Genomic DNA, 25,093 nt, shown 5'->3' on the forward strand with positions numbered 1-25,093 from the left:
TGGTTATTTATGGGTTATTGAATACCTACTATGTGTTAGGCACTGAGGAGATAGAAGTAAATAAAAACAGTCCCCATCCTTAGGATGTTCATAAGACATAGACATATAAAAATACAATTACAAATAACGTGGTAGTTGCAGTAACATACATTATGGGAGGGGGAGCGTGGTTGTTAGGGAAGGCTTCCTGGAGGAGGTGATGCCCAAACTATGACTTAAAGGATAAACAGGAGTCACCTAGAGTTAGGGCATACGGGGGACGGGAGACGTCCCTTCCAAGCAGAGCAATGAATATGTTCTGTCCTGTCGTTCAGCAGAGAGGAGCGGTTCATGGAGCACTGTCTGTTTGCCCCAAATCTGCCAGTTTGGAGCTCTTGCCCTAGGAAAGCCCCCTGAGCCAAAGAGGTTGGGACACAAACCCTGAGGGCAGTGGGAGAGGGGGACTAGGTTGGAGGATCCTGTTAGACCATTAGGAGACTATGACTAATGAGAAGGGTGTGGAACTTGACACCAAGAAGTCAGTTTACGTGGAAAGCACGAAGACAATCTCATCCAGCTAAGTTAAGCCAGGTCTGAAGCTTGGGACATTAGTGAAGACAAGGGAACATAAAAGAGATGTCATGTATTGAGCTTTATGGTGTCTGGGCCCAGTGCCTTGCTAAAGCCGTCACACATCATAAACTCCCTGACTTTATGAAGTCAGTGTTATTATTACCACCACTTTATAGAGAAAGAAACAGTTTAAATGAATTCTCAGGTAACCCTCATACTTAGCTGCTGGGAATGTAAAAGGCTATCGCCACTTGGAAAGCATTTTGTCAGTTCCTAAAAAAGATAAAACTACCAGGGCGCCTGGGGGGCTCAGTCAGTTAAGCGTCCGACTCTTGATTTTGGTTCAAGTCATGATCTCAGGGGATCAAGCCCCATGTCCAGCTCTGTGCTCAGCAGGGAGTCTGCTTGAGATTCTCTCCTCCCTCTGCCCCTCCCCCTGCTCTCTCTCTCTCTCGCTCTCTCTGTGTCTTTCAAATAAATTAATAAATCTTAAAACAGATAACACTACCATAGGACCCAGGAATTCCACCCGTAGGTGTCTACTCAAAAGAAATGAAAACATGTCCATGCAAAGACAAGACTTGCACATGAGTGTTCATAGCAGCATTATTCATAATAGCCCCAAACTGGAAACATCTAAATATCCATCAGCTGGCTCTTCTGAATAGAGTTGCAAAAATCCTCAACAAAATACTAGCAAGCCAAATCCAGTAACATATAAATAAAAAGGACTATATGCCATAGGATTTATCCCAGAAATGCAAAGTTGGTCTAAAATCTAAAAATCAGGGACACCTGGGTGGGTCAGTCAGTTAAGCGTCTGCCTTTGGCTCAGGTCATGATTCCAGGGTCCTGGGATGGAGCAGCGTAAGTGTCCCTGCTCAGTGGGGAGCCTGCTTCTCCCTCTGTCCCTCCCCCCTGCTCATGCTCTCTCTCTCTCTCTCTCTCTCTCAAATAAATAAAATCTTTTAAAAAATCTGAAAACCAACTAATGTAATGTACCATATCAGTAGAATGAAGGATAAAAACCACATGATCATCTCAACAGATGCAGAAAAAAAAACATTTAACAAAATTCAACACCACTTCATGATTTAAGAGAAAAAAAAACCCTCACACACCTGAAACTAATATAACACCATATGCTGACTATGCTGGAGTTAAAATGAAAAACTTACAAAACCTCAACAAACTAGGGATAGAAGGGAATTTTCTCAACCTGATAAAGGGCATCTATGAAAAACCCTCAACTAACATCATGCTTAATTGTGAAATACTGAATGCTTTTGCACCTAGATCAGAAACAAGATAAGGATGTCTACTCCCTCCTTTTCTATTCAACATTGTACTGGAGGTTCTTACCAGGGCAATTAGGCAAGAAAATTAAATAAAAGGTATGCAGATGGGAAATAAGAAAAACTAACTGTATTTGCAGGTAACATGATCTTGTATATAGAAAATCCTAAGGAATCCATTAAAAAATGTAAAACTAATAAATGAGTTTAGTAAGGTTGTAGGATACAAAACCAACATACAGCAATCAGTTGTATTTCTATGCACTAGCAATGAACAATGCAAAAAATGAAGTAAATTTAATTTACAGTAGCATCAAATATAATAAAATAGTTAAGAATAAGGTTAACAAGAGAAGTGCAAAACTTATATTCTGAAAACTATAAAGCATTGTTGGAAGAAATTAAAGAACACCCAAGTAAATGAAAAGGCCATTCAATGATAAGAATATAAATAACCCAAAAAAAAGTGGTCAAAGGATATGAATAAAGATTTCTCCAAAGAAGATATACAAATGGCCAATAAGCACATGAAAGGATGTGGAGCAACATTAGCCTCCCATCAGGGAAATGCAAGTCAAAGCCATGAGATATTGGGGTGCCTGCTGGCCCAGTTGGTAGAGCGTGCAACACTCAATCTCAGGGTTGTCAGTTCAAGCCCCACGTCGGGGGTAGATGTTACTTAAAAATAAAAATCTTAAAAAAACTATGAGATCTTGGGGCGCCTGGGTGGCTCAGTCGTTAAGCGTCTGCCTTCGGTTCAGGTCATGATCCCAGGGTCCTGGGATCGAGCCCCGCATCTGGCTCCCTGCTCCGCGGGAAGCCTGCTTCTCCCTTCCTCCCACCGGCCCCCCCCCCGCTTGTGTTCCCTCTCTCTCTGTGTCTCTCTCTGTCAAATAAATAAATAAAATCTTAAAAAAAAAAAAAAGAGTTGACTTCCTCTTTCCACGGATGCTCACGGCCTGGCAGGTGTGTGTCTGCAACAGGGGTGTTGGAGTACCTGAAGTGTTCTGGATTACAGCCCGGAGACCAGACCTCCCAGGGGGTTTGAAAGGAGAGTTTCTAACGGGGCTCAGCAGCGTGACAATGGTGTTTTGTTATGTGAATTCATACATTTTGCCTTTTGATCCTTCCATCAATCCTGGGAGAGTAGAATAGAGTGTCCCAGTAAATCTCAATTCACTGGTGTCAGGCTCATGCCAATCCTCAACTGACCACAGCCACGAGTGACCGGCACAATGCCAGTGTATCTGTTGGCTGGTGGCTGTGTTGACCCAATCAAGGCACACAACTCTCCTGGTGCATGCACACACACACACACACACACACACACACACTCGCACGTGCTTGTGTGTGTGTGTGTGTGTGTGTGTGTGTGTGTGTGTTCCTTCCAAGGGAATCACTGATTACCAGGCAGGTTACTTTCCCAGCATGGGGACCGCTGCCCTCTGGTGGCCATTCTGCCTAATGCCAAATTTAGGAAAAGAATCACAATTTACTGAGACTATTAAGAAGCAGGTTTTATCTTATTTAATCCCCCCCAATCTTATAGAATAGGTATCATCCCCAGTGAGGCTCAGAGAGGTGGAGCTACTTGCCTGAAGTCACACAGCCGGAAGTGGTGGGTGGGTTGAGAGTAGGGGGAGGCAGGAGGCGGAGGCCAGAGAGGCCCCTCACCTGCTCCACCCTAACCCCATGCCTGGTGAAGGCACAGGACTGGAATCAGGTCAGCCAAGCTCCTAGACTCCTGGTCTTAACCACCTGGTAGCCCAGCCTCCTACCTGGCATGATGGGGATTCTATTCTGACCTTGGATGTCTCCTTGGTGTGTGCAATGCTAGATGCTCATAAAACAAAGACACAGCCTTTTGCCCATGAAGAACATGACTTGTGTCCTGCAAACTTAGGTGTGAGAAGACTCCTTGCTCCAGGAACAGCAAAGGAAGCATGGTGTGTGTGTGTGTGTGTGTGTGTGTGCACTTGGTGTTCTAAGGTAACAAGTCCTGGTGGGAAGCCTGGAGGCAGCGTCCTGGCTACAGGCATCTTCTTGCCCAGGCAGCGCATCCCCTGAGACAAGCCAGTCAACACCACATAGGCTCCTTAGAGGTGCTGGGGAAACGTGTGTGATAAATGACCATAAACTTGCAATAGCTGATCTGCTGTCCATTGTGACGATACACATGATCGTTATTGTACTGTGTGGTCGTGAGGCATAGAAGGAAAATGCTCATGGGTGTGAAGGCAATTAGCATTCCTTTGACCATACATACTCAGCTTGGCTGTTTTAGCTCTTCTCATTTTGCCAGCATTTTTCATCAGGATTCAAGCCAGTAGTTTTCCCTAAAACCAAATTCACAAGTTTTTATTGAGCAGCCACGAGGAAGTCAAGACACAGGGTGAGGGCACTTGCAGAGGGAGAGCTCTAGGCCGTTCATTCAGCCCCAGCGAGGTGCCTGGCACTGTCCTAAGCCTGGTCCTCTCTACATCAACATTGCGGGGGGGCGGGGAGGAGTGGAGAATGAATTCATTCTCTCAGAGATGAGAAAGCAGCTCAGAGGGGGCAAGGGAGGTCTCTGAAGTCACACAGTGAGAGGCAGATCACAAATGGAAGAAAAAGCCTTTCAGGCAGAGTGGAGGCAAGCAGGCCAGGAAGTGCCCTGTTCACAAGTAGGACAGAGGCCTGTTCATGAAAAGCTTTGCCCACCAGGCTGAGGGATCTGGCTCTTAGTCTTAGAGGCAGTGGGGAGCCATGGTAGATTTTTGAGCACAGGTATGCTCACAGCTCAAAGTTCTTTTTTTTTTTAAGATTTTATTTATTTATCTATGAGATAGAGAGAGAGAGAGAGGTAAAGGCAGAGGGAGAAGCAGGCTCCCCGCAGAGCAGTGAACCTCATGTGGGGCTCGATCCCAGGACTGTGGGATCACGACCTGAGCCGAAGGCAGACGCTTAACCGACTGAGCCACCCAGGCGCCCCTCACAGCTCAAAGTTCTAGTACGTCACAGCATTTTCTTTTTTTTTTTTTAAGATTTTATTTATTTATTTGACAGAGAGAGACACAGCGAGAGAGAGAACACAAGCAGGGGGAGTGGGAGAGGGAGAAGCAGGCTTCCCGCCGAGCAGGGAGCCTGATGTGGGACTCGATCCCAGGACCCTGGGGTCATGACCTGAGCTGAAGGCAGTTGCTTAACGACTGAGCCACCCAGGCGCCCCAACGTCACAGCATTTTCTTGCTTACCCACTGTAGTGGGCAAAATAATGGCCCCAAAGATGTTCATGTTCTAATCCCCAGAGCCTGTGAATACGTTATGTTACACGGCAAGGGGAAATGAAGATTGCAGATGGAATTAAGGCTGATAATCAGCTGACCTTGAGATGGGGAGATTATTCTGGATTATCCAGATGGGCCCATGTAACACAGGGTCCTTATAAGTGACAGAGGGAAGAAGATCAGAGCCACAGTCTGTGAGTGATTTCAAGATGGCTCACTGCTAGTGTTGGAGACGGAGGGAGGGGCCGTGAGCCAGGAATGCAGGCAGCCTCTAGAAGCTGGAAAGGCAGGGTACCAGAGGGGCAGAGCCTCCAGAAGGAACACAACCTTGCCAACACCTTGATTTTAGCCCAGGGAGACCCATTTGAGACCTCTTCCCTCCAGAGCTATGGATAGACCTCCAGAAAACTGCAAGAAGTCTTCTTTTCCTCAACCGAAGACAAATAACATTTTCTTAAGTGCTTATAGTGTTGTATACTTTATGAACATGCTCCCTTTAATCCTCACCATACCCCCATGACATGGGCATTATTATCTTCTTGTTCCATGTGAGGAAACTGAGGCTTGCCGGAACTGATAAGGAGCACAGCCAATACTGAGACCCAGGCCTATCTCCAAAGCTTGTCCCCACTCGGCTTGAGAAGACCTTAGCCCGCCGTGACAGCTTCTACTTGAGGTTGCCTGGGTGGGCTTCAGCCCAAGGTGCTGGGGGCCTTTGCTGGCTGGAGCAGTGGCACACTGTTGGAGGACCCAGGACATCCTCCCCCTCCAATGAGGAGGTTGGTGAAGACAAACTTGAGCTTCTCAAGGTACCACCCTGCCTTGGGTCTGCTTTCCACTAGGCCAGGGGAGACAGAAGCCCAGGCATTGAGCACAGGTTCATGGCCAGATTGCCTGTGTTTGTTTCTTGGTCCCAGGCAAGTTCCTTACTACTCTCTGCCTCAGTTTCGTACTCTATAAAATGGGGATGATAATAGTATCTACCTTCGAGACTGTTCTATGGGTTATTGCATGTATGTAATGGACTTACACATTACCTACACAAAGCAAGTCTATAACTGTTATCATTATTTGCATTATCATTTCATGCCATGGGAGACCCACCCCATCCCAACTCCCCTTCTCAGGAATAGTGGGGGTGATCAGCTGTGCAGATGGATTCACACATACACCCTTTAAATATGAGTATTTTTACATGTTCACAGAATATCTCCTCAGGAGTTTTCAACCTTCTGTGGGTTTGTAGACCCTTTGGGACTCTGATGATAACTATATAGACCTTTGTATATCTGATCCGTCCATACCCTTCTCTGAAAATTGCCTCTGGGTGCACAGGGATGGGTCCCTGCAGCTATCCTTGGACTGTGTGTGTTGGTGGGCTTCCACAGCTCACGGAGAGCCTGGTTCACACTGGTGGGCACCCAGGGCTACTTGGTCCAGCTTCCCAGCTGTGCAGGTTGTGCACTGCCCAACTCTAAGGGGCACCATGACGTAGACCACAATTCACAATCCTAGAGTCCTACAACATGGAGCCTTGTGAGTTTCTGATCCAGACTGTGGCTAGCCAACTCTCTCTCAAGGGAATTTAAGAGTTGGGATTCTAAGATTAGTCTCTACTGGCGGCTTGAACTGAGGATATGCAAATGAAGACCATTTGGCCCTGGAGAGTAGCTGCTCTTGGTTTTTGAGTATTGGCCAGTTTCTTGTGGGACCCTTTGGGTAGGATAGATTTTACACAGCTTGAAGCCACAGGATCATGGAGCTCACAGTCTAGCAAAGGGTGGGAGTGGGTCTTTACACACACGTACACACACAGGGAGCGAGAGAAAAACAAGGAAACATGAAACATGATGGGGAAGCAAGGGGGCCTACAGGAAGGGCACAGGAAGGGAAGGTTTCCTAAGGCAGTAACATCTGGGTCATGAGGATGAATAGTGCAGGGAAAAGGAACAGTCAGTGTGTGAGCAGAGGTGGGGGTCTGGTGGCCTTAGGAACTGGACAGAGGTCCGTTTTCTTCTCCTGAGACAGAGGATTGGAGAGGCAGATGGGGCTAGATGGGAAGGGGCTTGTGGCCTCGCAAAAGAGTATGGGCTTGATCTTAAGGGTGGGGAGAATCCCCTCTTTGCAGCCATTTTCCCTTGGTAATCCTCATTTTTCACTTCTTCTAGTCTCTGGTCTCATCTCACCCCATGACATGAAATGTGAATTCTCCACTCCCTGGAGCTCAGCCTTGAATCTCCAGAAGGTAGATAGATCATGGAGCAGTGGAAGAAGCAAGATATTTTGACATTAGATAAACCTGGATTCTAACTCTGTCCCTGTCACTCACTAGTCATGTAACTTTGGGCATCAGTAAAACAGGAAAACTTACACCTTGATCCAGCAAATATTTACAGCATTCCTACTATGGACCAGATGTGGGGACAATAATTGACATTTACTGAGCTAAGAAATACTATGTGCCAGGCACTATTGCCAAATCCTTTGTTGTTGTTGTTGTTGTTAAAGATTTTATTTATTTGAGAGAGAGAGAGAGAGAGAAAGCAAGAGAGAGGAGAGCACAAACTGGGGGGGGGGGCGGGGAGAGGCAGAGGCAGAGGGAGAGGGAGAAGCAGACGCCCCGCTGAGCAGGGAGTCCAATGCGGGGCTTGATCTCAGGACCCTGAGATCATGACCTGAGCTGAAAGCAGATACTTAACTGACTCAGCCACTCGGGCAGTCCGCTAAATCCTTTGTACCCATCACATCATTTAACCCATTTCTATAATATTATGAGGGAAATGTCATTGTTCCCCCATTTTACAGATGAGAAAACTGAGGCCCACAGAGATTAAGCTATTTACTCAAGGTAGATAGCAAAGCCAGGATTCAAATCCAGGCAGTCTGGCTCCAAAGCCTGGACACATAACCTGGCTTCCCACCTAATTAGGACAAAGAAGTCCGTGCTCTCACAGAACTTATACTCTAATGGAGGGAGCAAACAATAAAACATAGACAAATAAGAAAAGCAGCATGTTAAAAGGTATAAGTGTTAAATAGGGGGAAAAAATAGAGCAGGGTAAGGCTGGTGGAGAGTATGGGGAGAAATAGGTGATTGCAGTTTTAAATGAGACAGTCAGGATAAGCATCATTAAGGTGGTGACAGTTGAGCTAAGACTGGAAAAAAGGTGAAGGAGTTGACCATGTGGATGTCTGTGGAAAAAGCATTCTAGGCAGTGAGCGTAGCCAGTGCAAAAGTCCTGTGGCGAGAGTGTGCCTAGTACATTTACGAAAGAAGAAAGTCAGTGTGACTGCAACAGAGGTGGAGAACAAGGGAAAGAGTTAGGGAAGATGAGGGCAGAGGGAGGCAGATTATGTAGGGACTTGCCCGCCATGTTGAAACTTGGCATTTAGTCTGAGTGAAATGAGGAGGCATTAAAGATTTTTTTTTAGATTTATTTCTTTATTATTTTTTAATATTTTATTTATTTATTCATGAGAGACAGAGGGAGAGAGAGAGGGAGAGAGAGAGAGAAGCAGAGGGAGAACCGATGTGGGACTCGATCCCAGGACCCTGGGATCATGACCTGAACTGAAAGCAGACGCTTAACCATCTGAGCCACCCAGGCGCCCTATTTCTTTATTTTAGAGAGAGAGAGAGAGCGAGAGAGCAAGGGAGAGGGACAGAGAGAATCTTAAGCAGATTTCCCGCTGAGCTTGGAGCCTGATGCAGGGCTCAATCTCATGACTCAGATGATGACCTGAGCCGAAATCAAGAGAGTTGGACGTTTAACTGACTGAGCCAGCCAGGTGCCCCTCATTACAGGCTTTTAAGGAGTGAAATTACATGATCTGACATGATATTTTTTTTAAACATTTTTATTTATTTGACAGAGAAAGACACAGCGAGAGAGGGAACACAAGCAGGGGGAGTGGGAGAGGGAGAAGCAGGCTTCCCGCCGAGCAGGAAGCCCGATGTGGGGCTCGATCCCAGGACCCTGGGATCATGACCTGAGCTGAAGGCAGACACTTAATGACTGAGCCACCTAGGTGCCCCCTGACATGATATTTTAAAGGATCATTTGCTTCTCTGTTGAGAGTAGACTATAGTGGAGCAAGGATGGAAGCCAAGAGACCAATTAGAAGGCTCCTGAAGTAATCCAGGCAGGAGATGATATGGCTTAAATCAGTCTGGTAGCAGTGAGGTGAAGAAGAGTGGTGGATTTGGGATATATTTTGGATGTAGATGCAAGAGATTTCTCACTGTGGGGAAGGAGCTTTGGGGAGGGAAATCTAAAGTTCAGCTTTGGATACGTGAAGTTCAAGATGTCCCATTTGCCTCCCAGGAGCATCGAGTAGGCAGATGGATATAGGAGACTGAAGTTCAGGAGAGAGGTCCAGGCTGGAGTTATAAGTTTGGGAATCATCAGGATCTAAATGGTATTTAAAGCAATGGGACTAGGTGAGATCATCAGGGGACCGAGCATGCATAGAAGAGGAGATGACCAAGTACCGGGGTCCTCGGTATTAAGAAACCAGAAAAAACAGGAAGAACTGACATGGGAGATCAAAAAGAAGTCACCAGTGAGGGAGGAAGAAAATCAAGGCAGTGTGATGTCCCGGAGACCAAGGAAGGGAGGCCAAGCAGGGTGAGGCCAAGCTCAGTGAGCACTGAGCACTGGGTTCAGCAACATGTGGACACCAGTGACCTGAATGCAAGCAGGTGCAGTGGCTAGTGGGAACAAAAGCCTGATTTGAGGGAATTTAAGAGAATAAATACTGGAGTTCAGGTCTCTTTCCGGAACTCCTATTGCTGTCCCCGGTGGCTCCACAGATCATGCTTCCAGGTCTCTCTGAGCTCGTTTTTCACCCTCCCCAGCACTTAATCCCAGCCACACCCTGGGTTCTTCTCTTGACAGATGCAATATGCCTGAGACCCCAAATCAAGCACAGTAATCCAACGATGCCAGTGAATGATGTCTGGGCAGCTGCTCCTGACTCTATCCTGACTTTATACTACCGGGTGCAAGCAGAAAGGAAGAGAAGCTATCTTAAGAGGTTCTATTTAGAAAGCGAGGACACTGGGGTGCCTGGGTGGCTCAGTCGGCTGAACATCTGACTCTCGACTTTGGCTCAGGTCATGATCTCGCAGTAGTTGGATCAAGCCCCGAGTCGGGCTCTGCACTCAGTAGGGAGCCTGCTTCAGATTCTCTCTCCCTCTCCATCCTGCTCTCGTGCTCATGCGCTCTCTCTCAAATAAATAAATAAAATCTTACAAAAAAAAAAAAAAGAAAGTGGTGACATTGAAAGAGGTCATCTGCATTAGGTACATCAAACACAGGGATCCTTATATTTTTCTCCTTTACTTTGCTCCAATATAAACATAATCTTGGGCACAACAGGATTTCAAACACCTATCGATTGCTTAGAGATTTCCTCAAGCCTGGAAACTTAGGGAAATTCTCAGTTTACCTGAGTTGTTCACAGAATACTTCAATAAAAGCAAAAGGGTTATTTTACTGAAAAAAATATTGGAGGAAAAAAAGAATTGGAGAGCGCGAAGACAGCGGTGACTTCCAATGACTCCAGCTGCAAAGGGGAGCAAAGAAAAGAGGCAGTAGCTGGAAGGAGAAGTGAGAAGAGAAACTGCTTTATTACGAGAGTTGTTACAGCACTTGCGTCTGTGCTGATGGGAGCAGGTTTTCTGTATCATCTTTCTTCCCTGCCTTGGCTCATTCTGTCCCCAGCTCCCTCAAATCCTTCAGGGCTCAGTTCAGGTGTCCTTTCTTCTCTAAAGCCTCCCCAGCTTCCCTGAGTCACACACTGAAAGGACTCTCTTTTCCCCTCCTAACCCCTCATTTCCACAGCACCTCTTCAAGGGTACCTACAATTTCCTTCTTACAATTATTTGAGTTCAAGGTCCTTGAGAACCTCCCCATATCGTGCCAATCTCTGTATCCACACCTTCTCCACTGCTCATTTGCCACTCAGGAATCCACCTGGAACTGCCTGGTGAATGTTTGTTGAGTGAATAAGTAAATTTCCAGGAGTCGGATTTGTATAGGTTGGTCCAGGGACCTAGAAACAGCTATTGTATAAGTAGTGTGTCTCAAACTCTTCCCTTGAAATAGCCCTAGTAAAGTATGAATGGTTTCGTAGGGTGGTCTGGGCAAATAACTTGAAACCACTGGAAATTTCCTTGAAGTCACATATTTTCTCTGAGAATTCCCCCAAATTTTGTAACTTATGCTGATATAGCCCAGGGTTTATCTTATTTCCCCAAAATGCTGTAATTTACTTACCATTTGTTATTTAATTTTCTCCCAAAAGTCTTGAAATAAAACTTAAGCTTCAGGGGTGCCTGGGTGGCTCAGTCGTTAAGTGTCTGCCCTTGGCTCAGGTCATGATCCCAGGGTCCTGGGATAGAGCCCTGCATCCGGCTCCCTGCTCCGCGGGAAGCCTGCTTCTCCTTCTCCCACTCCCCCTGCTTGTGTTCCCTCTCTCGCTGGGTCTCTCTCTGTCAAATAAATAAATAAATAATCTTAAAAAAAAAACCAAACAACAAGAACTTAAGCTTCAGAAAAGGGCCCACCATAGTAGCATGTGTCTCTTCATTTGAGCATTTGGTAAAGGATTTGACCTTGAAGTAGTTGCTTTACAAGATCGTAAGGAATTTGTTAGCCTGCAAGATATTACGACAGTATTCTGCCTCTGGTGGGTGGCATGTTTTAATTATAGGAGAGAATATATGGAGCATTTATATCTAGTTAATTTGCAAGAGGCAATATTTTCAAGTTAGGTAGCATATAGCTTGGTGATTAACAAAACAAAACAAAAACAGCCTTCTGAGTCATGCAGACCTGGCTTGGAATCTGGGTTCTATTGCTTGTTCATTCTGATTTTATACAAATTAACCTTTCTAAGCTTTAGTTTTCCCACCTATCACACAGAGATGGCAAGAATAATGTTACCTGCTTCACTGGGTTATTGGGGGTGTTGAGCAAACTATGGCTTGTATAGCCCTTGGCACTGTGACTGGTACACAGTAAGTGCTCAGTAAATAAATATGTGGGCCAGATACCCAGATCAGCAAGCAGGTGATTACAGAGCACAGTGAGAAGTGCTGTAGCAGGGCATACCAGGTCCTGTGGGAATCCCTAGAGGGACATTGGGAAAGGCTTCCTGAAGCAAGTGACATTGAATTTGGGCAGCTGAAAGGAGGTCGGGGGGCATTACAGGCAGTGGGCAGTAGAGTGAGAGGGCTCAGATGATGTCAGGAATAGGGGGGTGGGGTGAGAGATAAGGCTGTGAAGGGCAGGAGCAACAAGATCGTGCAGGACCAGCTAGCCATGAAAAAAAGTTCATCTTTCACCCAGAGAGCAATGCGGACCATTGGAGAGCTCTAAGCAGGGCAGTATCGGTTCAGACATGCAAGATTGGGGGCAGGGAGACCTGTGAGGAGGTGAGAGGTGGCTTGGCCTGGACTGGGGTTGGCCTGGAGAAGGGGAAAGCGGCCATATTGGTGAGACATTAGGAGACAGTGCTAAGACAGGATTGAGTGGAAGTTGGTGGAAGGAGATGGACAGGATGACCCCGAGGGGGTACATGGCGGTGCCTTCCACCAAGACAGGGACAGAGAAGGAGCCAGAGCCGGGGGCAGGGTACAAGATGATGAGTTCAGTTTTAGACAATGTAGAGTTTGACAGGTCTGTCTGTGAGATAAGCATCTGAAACCAGCCCATGGGCCTTTGGATACGTAGATCTTAAACTAGAAAAGGGTCTGAGCTGGAGCTAGAGCCTTGGAAGATGTGGTAGCCTCAGTGATGGTCCCCAAAGATATGAAGGTCCTAATCCCTGGAACCTATAAATATTATCTCATATACCAAAAGGAATTTTGCAGATGTGATTAATTTAAGGATCCTGAGATAGGGAAATTATCGTGGATTATCTGGGTGGATCCTAAGTGTAATCACAAATGTGCTTATAAAATGGAGACTGAGGGAGATTTGACTGCAGAAATGAAAGCAGTATGATATGACACAGAAGCAAGATGCCCTTGAAGATGGAGGAAATTGACTATAAGCCAAAGAATGTGAGAAATGTAATTCTAGAAGCTGGGAAAGGTAAGGAAATGGATGCCCACCTACTGTCTCCAGAGGGAGTGCAGCCTTGCTGGTACTTTGATTTCCATGCAGTGAAACTCATTTCAGACTTCTGACCTCCAGAACTGTAAGAGAATAACGTGTGTTGTTTGCAGCCACCAAGTTTGCAATAATTTGTTACAACCCCAATAGGAAACTAAAACAGAAATCATCAACATTAATGGTGTGAAGGAAGCTGGTGGGGATGGATGAAAGTGTCCAGAAAGCCTGGGTGGAGTGAGACGAGTAAAGGGTCTAGCAGAGAGCTCCCAATGGTTCCAGCATTTAAGATACAGGCAGAGGAAGACCATCTGAGAAAGGGCCCTGAGGAGCAGCCAGAGAGGGAGGAAGACCACCAAGGAAAGTAACTGTCTCAGAATTCAAAGGAAAGAGTGTTTCAAGAAGGAAGGAGTGGTTAACAGTGCAAAATGCTGCTAGAAGTCAAGCAAGAAAAGTGCCTGTTGCCTTTTAAGAGAGAGATCCTCGTTGACCTTGAAATAACTCTGGAGGGATTCCTGCTGAAAACAAAGTGGAGTGAGTTGAAGGGTGACTGAGTTGTATTTCACAGCATATTTGTCCTATCTCCTCCATCAGACTGTACACAATCTTTCAACTTTTAATTCAATTACACAAGTAGTATATGCTCCTTACACAGAAATTAGGATATACAAATTAGCCAAAAGAAAAAAATTACTCATAATGTCCTCAGCAGGTAATATCTTAGTGTGTATTTTTTAAGTGTTTTTTTCCTATGTAAATTATATAATACTCTCAATCACCTTATGAAGTAAAATACTGTTAGGCCACTTTAAGAGTGGAAAATTTAGGTTTGGAGGTAGTTAAGCCTGGGACTCTTGATTTTGCCTCAGGTCATGATCTCAGGGTTGTGAGGTCAGCCCCTTTGGGCGTGGAGTGTGTTTAAGATTCTCTCTCTCCCTCTGCCCCTCCCCCTGCCTCTCTCTCCCACTCAAAAAAAAAAAAGAGAGAGAAAGAAAATTCAAGTTTAGCGAAACAAGCAATTTACTCAGCTGCACACAGCTGGTCAACAGCAGCCATCAGGATTAGAACTCAGATCTATCAAATTCCAAAGTCAATATTCTTCATTGCAGTGCTTCCCTGATTTTTTTATTTTTATTTTTTTACCTGAAGAAATCCTTTCCATAGGACAAAAGGCTCCAGAACAAAACCTAAATGGATTTCTATCCTGAACCCCGTTCCTCATCCACCCAAGACATATATAGGTGGTTCCCAAGAGGCAAGGGTTAATAGTGGGGAAGAGTGGCAGTCTTCAGCCCGGTGGACCGTGAGCAGGGTTGAGGAGTGAAAGGCACCATACTGAGCCCAAGAAGAATGAGGGCACGGTGAGAGGGTCCGCAAAGGGCGAGCGGGTTTCTCAGCGCTTATTCGCTACCCGCACGTGTTAGGTTTTTTTCCTGGCAACATCACAATTTAGTGGGCAGCAGACTTCTCACTTTGCAGAGAAGGACACTGAGGTTCCAAGAAGGAACGTACTTTCCCCCAGATCACACGACTACCCAAGGGCAACGAGCCACACAGACCCCGCAGGGGGCCGAAGCCAAAAGGGGCGGGTGGGCGGCTCTGGCCGAGCGCAGAGCGGAGGCCGAGAGATGGGTGTGAGGAGCAAGGCAGTGGTGCAACTGGGAGCGGAGAGGGGGGCCGAGACCAGGTGGGCTTGCTGGAGAGATGGGGGCCGGAGTCCGGGTGAGGCTGAAGAGGCGAGGTCACGGGGGCTGGGAACGAATCCGTAAGAGAAAACACAAAGCGCGTGCAGGAGGGGCGCGGAGGTGGGGCACCCGGGAGGTGGGAGGGAAGCAAACTTGGGAGGCCCAGGAGAGGGATGAAAGGGGGCGTGGTCGTGGAGGTGCCAGGAGGGAGAAGCGGCCGAGAAGCTTCCAGGGAGGCCGGGTCGGTGCAGAGACAGGACAGAGCTCTCAGGGGCTGGGCGGGCTGGGGGCGGGGCCGAGGAGCCCCGCGAGGGGCCAGGGACCGAGCAGTGAGTCAGGGGCAGAGCTCTCAGGGGCTGGGCGGGCTGGGGGCGGGGGCTGAGGAGCCCGGCGAGAGGCGGAGCTCTCGGGCTGGGCGGGCTGGGGGCGGAGCCGAGGAGCCCAGTGAGGGGCGGAGCTCCGGGCTCAGAGGCCTGATGGCGGGGCCGAGGAGCCCGGCGAAGGGCCGGGAGCGGCGCAGTGACTCAGGGGCGGAGTTCTCGGGCTGGGAGGCCTGGAGGTGGGGCTGTGGAGCCGGGCGAGGGGCCTGGGCCGGGCTGTCCAGGCTAAGGTGGTGGTTGGAAGAGGGGGCGGAGAGGCTGGAAGGCCAGGGGCGGGGCGGCGCGGAGGGGGCGGGGCGTGCGGAGGCCCCGACGGTGCTCGGCGGGCTGTGAGGCCGGCCCAGCTTCGTGCAGCGAGCGCCCCCGTGCCCCGCTCCGGCAGTCCCGGCGCCCCTGCCCCGCGCCCGCCATGCCCGAGCAGCTCAGCGTCGCCGAGTTCCTGGCCGTCACAGCGGAGGACCTCAGCTCCCCGGCCGGGGCCGCCGCCTTTGCCGCCAAGATGCTCCGGTGCCGGGGGGCGGCCCTGGCGCGGGAGGAGGTGAGGAGGCCGAGGCGGGAGTGGTCGGGGGTCCCGGCAGGGCCTCTCCTTGACCTTTCCGGGCGTGACCGGAGTTGCGATGGCCCTTACCGCGCCCCAGAAACCTGACCCCTCTCTAGATCTGTGAGAACCGAGTGCATCTCAAACATCGGCGTCCTCACTGTCGAGTCCCGGGGAGGGCCCGAGGGACTTTTTGTGCGGGGGTCTTGAGGTCATCTCGATGACGGACTTCACAGGTCGGGGTCATAACCCCAGTGCTCTTGTTGACCTGACCCGTCGCATGCGTGTTTGTTCAGCGCCTCACTGCATCTGTTTGGGTTTTCATCTTCGGAGCCCCACGAGTTTGCTCCCCAATCACTCCCCTCCTGGAAAACAGGCCTTCCCGCCTCAGTCCTGAAATTAACTTCTCCCCGGCTGCAGGGAGGCCCCCTCCCCCTGGCTGCTGGTTCTGAGATTTGGCCGGCGCTTGTGGAATGAATGCGAATGAGAAGGCGCCAGGAGCCGGGGTTCACCTTGGCCAGGCTGTTGGCAAGTTTGTCGTCTCCCCTCCCCTCCCTTTTCTCTTTGTCTTTCCCAGCAACGCGTCCCAGGCCTTTTCTTTCGCCCTTGCAGGCTGCCCCACCCCATTCCCGTCTGTGTTGGAGTTCATTCCTCTTCTCCCGACCTGCTGCACTCTGCCGGGCCTCCTCTGCGGGGACTGTTGTAGGGCAGACACCCTGTGCCTTTGGGCCAAGGGAGAATAATGTGGTTGTGCATCCATCCCCCTTTCAGAGGATGCCCCGAATTGGGTGGCATTTTGGACTTCAGCAGGAGCTCTCGTCCTACATCCTTCACCATAAGAGTATTGCGTGCCTACTGTGTGGCACATACAAAGCTCAATAGTTCATAATACCCTGGGCCAGTGTCTTGAGGAGTATCTCCTTCTCCGCCTCTCCCTGGCAGGCTGAACCCCCATCCCAGAGTCTGTGTGCATCTCTCTCTAGGGGTGTTAGAGGATTGTGGAAAGAGCACTGACTTTGCTAGAGGCAGAGCTGTGTTCAAATTCTGGCCCTGCAGTTTGCCAGCTCTGTGAGCTTGGGTATGTGACCTGATCTGTCTGAGCCTCACTTTTGGCATCTATAAAATGGGATAATAATGTTTACCTCACCGGCTATGGTATTATATGAGTCAGTGAGTGTAAAGCATGCATCTTGATAAATGGGATGATTATTAGGTTAATTGATGGACCTTTTTAGACAGTGACTGGGTCTCTTGTGTCCTCATTTCTCTCACAGAGCCTAGCCTAGGGCATTGCACATAGTAGGGTTACAGGCTTTCATTAAAATAAGAAGCAGCCGATGACCTTTAGGCTTCTTTCCTCGGGCAGAACTAGTAACTTGGAGTCCACCGCCTATGAGTGTGGATTCTGTGTTTCTGGGAGGTTCTCAGGGAAACTGTCATCCTGACGGGAGGGTGCTTCCTGAGGGTTGTCTTCATAGCCTCACATTTCGTGACCTGGAAGAGTTCAGTGCCACTGGCATCCTTAGGCCTTTCACAGTTCACCCTCCTCTCCGGGTTGATCATTAAAATGTTAAATCAGAGCAGGAGCAGGAGAAGGGACTGGACTATGAACCTTTCTCCAGGGACAGAAATGCCCATTTGTGCCTCTGCATCTGGCCTTGCCTGGCTGGTGTGTGTTAGCACTTGTGTGTGCTGGGGAACGAGCGGAGGGGGCGGGGGGGAGTAGCAGGGGGAGCCCTTGGAACGGGTCTGGAGGCTGTCGTAGACTCTGGTCAGGGCTCAGCTTTGCCCCAGTTCAGGCCAGACAAAAATCCGGTCTCTTTGCCTTCAGGACTTTGGTTTGGTGCATGCGAGTGAGGGTTTGTTTTTATAGCAGAAAGCCTGTGGCACCCAAACACAGCTTTTCTCTTCAGCATTTCAGTGTCCGAAAAGTTAGAATCTGACCTTTGGATTGGACTTTCCTGAGGTTTCCTGTTTGATTTTGCATTCATGTTTCTATTTACGTGCAGTTTGATGCGGGCATCCGCCCACCCCCTACTCTCCAGCTCCCCCACTCCATCCCTACCCCCATTCTGGGCATGACTAACCCACCCCCAGGCTTGAAGCTCCATTTGGCTGAATTAAAAGACAACAGATTCTTAAAGCAAGTCTTCCAGTCCCTGCTGGTTTCCTGGGAGTAACTAGAGACTCTGTCCCGGGACTTGCAGCCCTTTTTTGCAGTCCTACTAGGAAGGACCCTGGGCAGGTGAAAACTAGAATGTCAGCATTGAGCAACCGTTTAAGATAGAGATCACCTAGGAACTCTCATTTAAGTTGGAGAAACTGATGTCCAGAGAGTACAAGAGACTTGTCCAAGCTCCTACCTCTGGGTAATAGAGGAATTGGCATTGCCTCCCAAATATTCTAAACCCTGGTCCTATTCTGTTTCCTTCTAAAGTGCAAATGCCTGTTCTCCCTATGTAACTTCTCTGAACCTCAGTTACTCCACCCTTAAAATGGGTCTGATAATCCCTCCTTGCTTTCCTGTCTAGGTTGTGAAAGTTTTTTGTTTTTAATTGTGAAACACTATACAAATGTGAGGGAATATTAAGACAAATAATCATCCTGTCAACCACCTCTTTCCTGTTCTGGGCCCCTTTCCAGTCATCATCTTACTGGTATTCACAAGGACACAGGTGAAAATGGGCCCAAGAAGGTTAAGGCAGCCACCTAGTGTCCCATAGTGGGTCTGTCTGACTCTAAATGTATTCTCTGTCCAGTTCTCCATGCCATCTCGGGCTAAGCACCAAGGACACGGAGATGCTGCTCTGGTTTGCTGGCTGGTTGGGGAGATGTGGCCTATCTTAGGGAGATAAGTAGGAATCCCAGGAGTCTGTCCTGAGTGCCTAGAGAAAAGTACAGAAAGGTGCCATAAGAGGCCAGTGGGGTGGGGGAGTGAGAGAATAGTGAGGCCTGGTGCAGTCAGGGAGAGCTTCCTGGAGGAGGTGACTTCCAGATGGGTCTTGAAAAATGGAAGGACTCCATTATTCAGTGGAGAGGGTATGTCAGAGTGAATTTGGAGACTGGTGGGAAGAGGGCATATTCAGTAACCAAGTAAGCCATTTTGACCAGTGCTGAGAATTCATGCTGTGTTGTGCATCTCAAACTACTAGTGAACTTGTATCTCCTACTGGATCTTAGATAAAGCAGTCTTCCACAAATAGGAGATCTTCCAAGGCTTGTGTCTCACATATTTATTTGAAGGTTAATGAAGTTTTAATTGCACAAAGGACATGATAATTTTTTATTGTTTTAATTTTTAATCCCAATATAGTTAACATATAGTGTTATAAGGACATAATCATTTATAATTAAAACATATAAAAACATAAAAGAAAAGGCAAAAGTCACCTCTGATCGTGCCTCACAACCCTTATACTCTCCCCAGAGGTAATTGCAGTGGAAATGTGTTTCCCAATACATTATTGTAAGCGGGTGGTGGTTAGGAGGAATGTTTACCTCGATTAGTATCATGTCCTATATTACATAGCTCATATTTTATTGGAGTCAGATTTGTCGTTTCCTTTGTGGTTTTGCTTTTTTTTTAAGTTTTTTTTAAGATTTTATTTTTATTTATTATTATTATTTTTAAAGATTTTATTTATTTATTTGACAGAGAGAGACACAGCAGGAGAAGGAACACAAGCAGGGGAAGTGGGAGAGGGAGAAGCAGGCTTCCCGCCTAGCAGGGAGCCCGATGTGCGGCTCCATCCCAGGACCCTGGGATCAAGACCTGAGCCGAAGGCAGACGCTTAACGACTGAGCCACCCAGGCGCCCCAGATTTTATTTTTTGACAGAGAGAGAGACAGTGAGAGAGGGAACACAAGCAGGGGGAGTGGGAGAGGGAGAAGCAGGCTCCCTGCTAAGCAGGGAGCCCGACACAGTGCTGGCTCCCAGGACCCTGGGATCATGACCTGAGCCAAAGGCAGACACCTATCGACTGAGCCACCCAGGCACCCCTTGCTTTTTTTTTTTTTTTGAATCTTGTTTTAGAAAGAATTTTGTTGCTAATATTAATACTCTTATGACTTATATTCTGCTTCATCATTTGTCTTTATTTGTTTTACAAAAAAATAATAAAAATTATGTAATCTTCGAGATTGTTTGCAAGAAACATAAGCCCTCTCAAGCTGTTTGTGTTGAAGGGAAACTTGTTTTAAGGAATTAGAGGTGCCTCCTGGGACCGAGGCGTGGCAAGTAATAGTAGACCACACCAGGGCCTCACCTGAAGGCTGGGAAGTCGTCAGGAACAAAGGCAGCTCCTTCATCATTCTGACTCCCTAGCCTGGGCTTCTTTCTGCACATCTGAACAGTGCTTTTGCTTACTTGCATCACACAGGCCCCACAAGGTATCATACAATCTTCTGGGGAAGAAGGCGGCTTCAGCCCCCACATTCCCGTGACCTCACTGGTCTCGGGTCTGAAGGTAACCAAGCTGGTCTTTGTGTCCCATTTCCCAGTTCCTGGTGGAGAGGTTGATGGCCCAGCTCAGCTTCTGGATTGGTTCTAGAAAATGGGTTTCCTGTAGCTACAGAGACCTGTGCTGTGGGAGGGAACGCTTCTCAGAGAAGAGGGGCAGAGCCTGGAAAGTCCCTGCCCCCCAACACACCCATGGCAATTGTGCTTTGTTTGGCACATTCTAAGATCCAGGGAGAGGCATGGTGCTCATCCTGCTTTCTGCCTACTTGGTTATCCAGGTGTAGATGGAACCCTGTTTGGAAAGCTCAGGTTTAGTGGAATTAAAAAGATGAAGAGCTAGGGGCGTCTGGGTGGCTCAGTCGGTTGGGCATCCAGCTCTTGATCTCAGCTTGGGTCTTGATCTCAGGGTTGTGAGTTCAGGCCCTGAGTTGGGCTGTGTTGGGCATAGAGCCTGCTTAAAAAAAAAAAAAAAAATGGAGAGCTAGAGGGTGTAGCATGATGTGGAAGGCTGTGACTGCCAATTTGTCACTTGGGCTTTTTGCTGGACACTGGGGACCAGTAAACCCAATCATGTTGTCCAAGGAATGGATGAGGCCAGTCCTGCTGAGGGCCTTTGGGACTGCCCAGTGCCAGGGCCTGTATTATGCACTGGGTGGACACACTGCTTATTAAAAGAAATACAGGCCTTGCTCTGTTGTGCTTACAAGTCTTCTGGGGAAGACAGCTAGTAGACAGATTAACAAGTAAGTAATTGCATGTTGTGATAAGGGGCATGAAGGCTCATCCTCCTGGTCAAAGCCTTCCTTGGGGTTTGGTCCTGGGTCCTCATTTCTTTGCATGCTAGCCCCTCCCTGGTCAATCTCATCGACACCCATGGCTTCGGCTCTCTCTCATCTTTAAGTGACTCACTCACACATTGGTATATCCAGCCCAGACCCTCATGTTCAGCTGCTCTCTTGGCGGTTTCATTTAGAAATCTCAACATGTCCAAAACCACACTCATGACTTCCTCCACAGGCTGGCCCTTCCAGTATCCCTTCTCCGTGAGTGGTACCTCCCTCTATTCTGTTAACACCAGCCAGAAACCTTGTACCTCCACACACATCCTTCATCACCAAGGGTCACCAGTTCTATAAACATCTCTGCAGGCTACCCACTTCTCTACATCCCGGCTCTGGTACAAACCACCATCACCTCTCCCCTGGTGCACTACAGTGGCCTCCTAATTTGTTTCTCTGCTTTTATTCTAGCTCAGTTCTCCCTAATAGCACTGTATCTCTCCCCTTTGCAGCACACATCATAGATATATTTTGTATTTATTTGAATGATGTTATTAAAATCTGATTTCTCCCTAGATTTTGACTTCCATGAGAATAGAATCGAATCTCAGCACTGTACCCCTGGTATTTACCATAACACCATAGTAGATGCTCAGAAAATATTGGTTGAATAACGAATAAATAAAAGAAGAAAACTAAAAAGGAGCATTAACAGAGAATAATGGTGTGAGCGTGCTCCAGATCAGGGGAACAGCTTAAGCAAAGGCCCTGAGGCAGTGAAGAACCTAAAGTATCTGTGATACTGAAAGGAGGCCAGAGGGACAGAAGCATAGTGATGAGCAGATGGAAGAGCAGGGCCAGCCGAGTTTGGGAAGGCAGGCAGGGCCTAGCTCATATTCAAGCTTGTAGGCCCTGGTAGCAGGTTTGGATTTTATCTATTTTGCAGGCAAGCAGCATGATCCAATTTCTGTTCTAGAAAGATCATATCAGCTGCCGTGTGGGGATCAGATCAGAGGGAGCAGGAGAAAACCCAAGGACGCCGTTGCAGCTGTTCATGGAAGAGATGATAGAAGTGTGGCTAGGGCCGTGACTGGTGGAGAAGAGAAGTGGACAGAGTTTAGAAGTATTTTATAAGTGGTAACGTCAAGACTTGTTTGATAGAGTGCGTGGGGGGGGGTGGTCAAGAATGGTCCCCAGATTCCTAAGGAAGAGTGTCATTTACCCTTTCCTAGGAAGGGGAAATCTGGGAGAGAAACAGGTTTGGGGGAAAGTCAAGAATCCTGTTTGTACAATCTTACAGGTCTTTGAGACGTCCAAGTGGAGATGTCGAGAGGGCGGTTGGTTATCTGAGTTTGTTTGTTTGTTTGGGATATATGAGTCTGGAGATGAAAGGAGCGGGCCAGAGATACACATTGGAGAGTTGTGAGTTGAGATAGTGGGTATCAAACTTGGATCTGTGTAAGATATCATTCGCAGAGCGTCTAATTCAGCAGCTGTATCTTTTTTAGGCCCCTTATTGCAAGCAACAGAAACCAACCTGAGCCGCTTCACACAAAAAAAGGAGTTCACTGGAAGGGAATATTCAGTAGGGCACAGAATTTTTGGGAAGCTGGAGAGCTGGGCTGAGGTGGCTGGCAGGATCTCAGCCAAAATCACTCCACTGGGCCAGTTTGGCGAGGACAGTGCTGCCATGCACTAAGTGCCACAGCTTGTTACTGCCACTGTCCTTGGAGACTGGGCTCCTTCATTGCTGTCGCCACCAGCATGAGAACAGATCCTCCACTCTGCGCTCCTGACTCAGAGTCTGCAGTGACTGCCTGCTCGGCTGAGCCTCGCTCACACACCTGGAGCTGCAAGGGAGTCTGGAACAGCAAGAATTTAGACTTGTCAGCTTTTGCAGGAGGCAAGCTCTGCCAAGACTTGCACCGCAAGTAATTTCGCAGATGGAGGAAGGAGATTCAGACGCCAGACTGGCAAAGAGTGGCACATGTCCTTGGCTGGTTTGCCAGCAACCATGGGGGTGTCTGGGAATCTGCATTTTACCCAGCACCCCAGGATATGTTCATGCAGGTGGTCCGTGGACCACATGTGCTTACGCTGCATTAGCTGGTGTTGAAGACTGAGGGAATAGATGAGATCACCCAGGGAGAGGAATGAAGAGAGCCCCAGGTCCAAGCTCCGGGGAGCTCCAGGGCTGAGAGATTAGGAGGGGAAGAGTAGCTAATGAAGGAGGCTGAGAAGGAGCTGCCAGTAGGGAAGGAGGGAACTCAAGAGGGTACAGTGCCCCGGAAGCCAGGAGAGGAATGTTTCGAGGAGGGAGCCTTGCTCAGCTCAGTCAGACGCTGCCTCGCTGTCCAGAGGCAAAATAGGAAAATGGCAGACATAATGGAGGTGGTGGAGGAACAGGTTACGAGCAGGGCCAGTGCTGGCTTCCCTTCTACACTGGCCTGGACTGATTCGAGGAGTGGGCCGATGAGTTCTCCTGGGATGGGGAGCAGAGACCGGGGATGATGGCTGGGGACCTGTGCCGAGAGGGTTTTCCAGGATGGCCTTAGAACGCAGCCCCGGCTGAACCCAACCTCTTCCCATACCTGCCTCTGCACAAGGGCAGAGGGTCTTCCCGGAGTGTCCACCTCAGGCCCAGCCTTGTAGAGTCTTCTTCCCTCTCTAAATTTCAGTCTTCAGTGTTCACTTCCTTGCCTGACATTGAGCTGTTTTGGGCCACTGAGGTGATGCGAGCAGGTTTGAGGACAGAAACTGGAACTTCAGGCCATGGCAGAAGGAAAATGCTTTCCCCAAAGGCAGTTTGGTAGTCTAGCCCTCAGGCAGACGTTGTTACTAGAAGATCCTTTTCTCTCTTTCTTTTTTTTAAGATTTTTATTTGTTTGAGAGAGAGTGAGCGAGCAGGGGGAGGGACAGAGGGAGAGGGAGAGAGAGAACCTCAAGCAGACTCCCCACTGAGCATGGAGCCCAACGCAAGGCTTGATCTCACGACCCTGAGATCATGACCTGAGCCGAAACCAAGAGCCAGAGGCTCAACCAACTGAGCCACCTAGGTGCCCTGCTAGAAGATTCTTTCGATGGGACTAGTGCCTGGGCCCAGAGCACATGAGGCAGTGAGGCCCATGGAGGAACAGTGAGTTCCCCAGGCTCTGGGGCAGAGCCCCGGGCGCCCTCTGTCCTGGGAACATTGTGACTGGGCCTCACTGGGGTCAGTGAGTGGGCCTCACTGGGGTCAGTGAGTGGGCCTCACTGTGGAGGGTACGGGAGGCTGACCTGGGAACAGCTGCTAAATGCTCTCCAACTCAGCTGGCTTTTGACCTTGACTGAGCTTTTAAGAACTTCAGATGCCATAGGCTCCACCCAGACCCACTTTATGAAAATCTCCCAGGGGTGAGGCCTGGGCACCTGAGCGGTTCAAAAGTTCCCCAGGCGACTGATGAGCAGTCAGGGTGAAAACGATTGTGGTAAGCTACGGCATGCCCACGTAAGGTTGCCGAACTTACCGAACACCTGCTGTGTGCAAAGGCAGAAAGGTAGGTTCTGAGGGCATGGGGATGACAAGACAGGGCCCCAGTCTGGAAAGGGGAGGGACTTATGCCCATGGAAGGCTGGCGGACAACCCACAGCATACAGAGATGTGGCTGAGGTCTACGGAGAAAGTCCAGGGGCTGATGTCAGACAAGCCTGGGTTTGAATTCCCATTGGCTGTGTAACCTCAGGCAAATGACTTCACCTTTCTGAGTCTTAGTCTCCCCATCTGTAAATCATGGGCAATGATAACTATCTTGTGGGGTCGTTCGAGGGGATTACATATAAAGCATCTAGTATATCCCTGGCACATAACAGATGCTTAACTTTTTAAAAGTCCCTTTTAGGGGCGCCTGGGTGGCTCAGATGGTTAAGCGTCTGCCTTTGGCTCAGATCATGATCCCAGAGTCCTGGGCTGGGATCGAGCCCCAGGTCGGGCTCCCTGCTCAGCGGGGAGTCTGCTTCTCCCTCTCCCTCTGCCTCTCCCC

General features: G+C 48.6%; 1 protein-coding gene across 1 annotated transcript in view; it reads left to right on the forward strand.

Annotated features, from left to right (window-relative positions):
• Positions 1-15,509: 15,509 nt before the first annotated feature.
• ASAP3 (ArfGAP with SH3 domain, ankyrin repeat and PH domain 3) overlaps positions 15,510-25,093 on the forward strand; it is a 47,496-nt gene continuing 37,912 nt past the window's right edge. Inside the window, 1 exon segment of the mRNA XM_025855959.2 lies at positions 15,510-15,836. Coding sequence (XP_025711744.1) covers positions 15,708-15,836 — 129 coding nt within the window. The 5' untranslated portion in view covers positions 15,510-15,707.

Source organism: Callorhinus ursinus, unplaced genomic scaffold (assembly GCF_003265705.2).
Source record: "Callorhinus ursinus isolate GAN/ISIS: 27379988/994484 unplaced genomic scaffold, GSC_fseal_2.0 scaffold18, whole genome shotgun sequence".
NCBI lineage: Eukaryota > Metazoa > Chordata > Mammalia > Carnivora > Otariidae > Callorhinus > Callorhinus ursinus.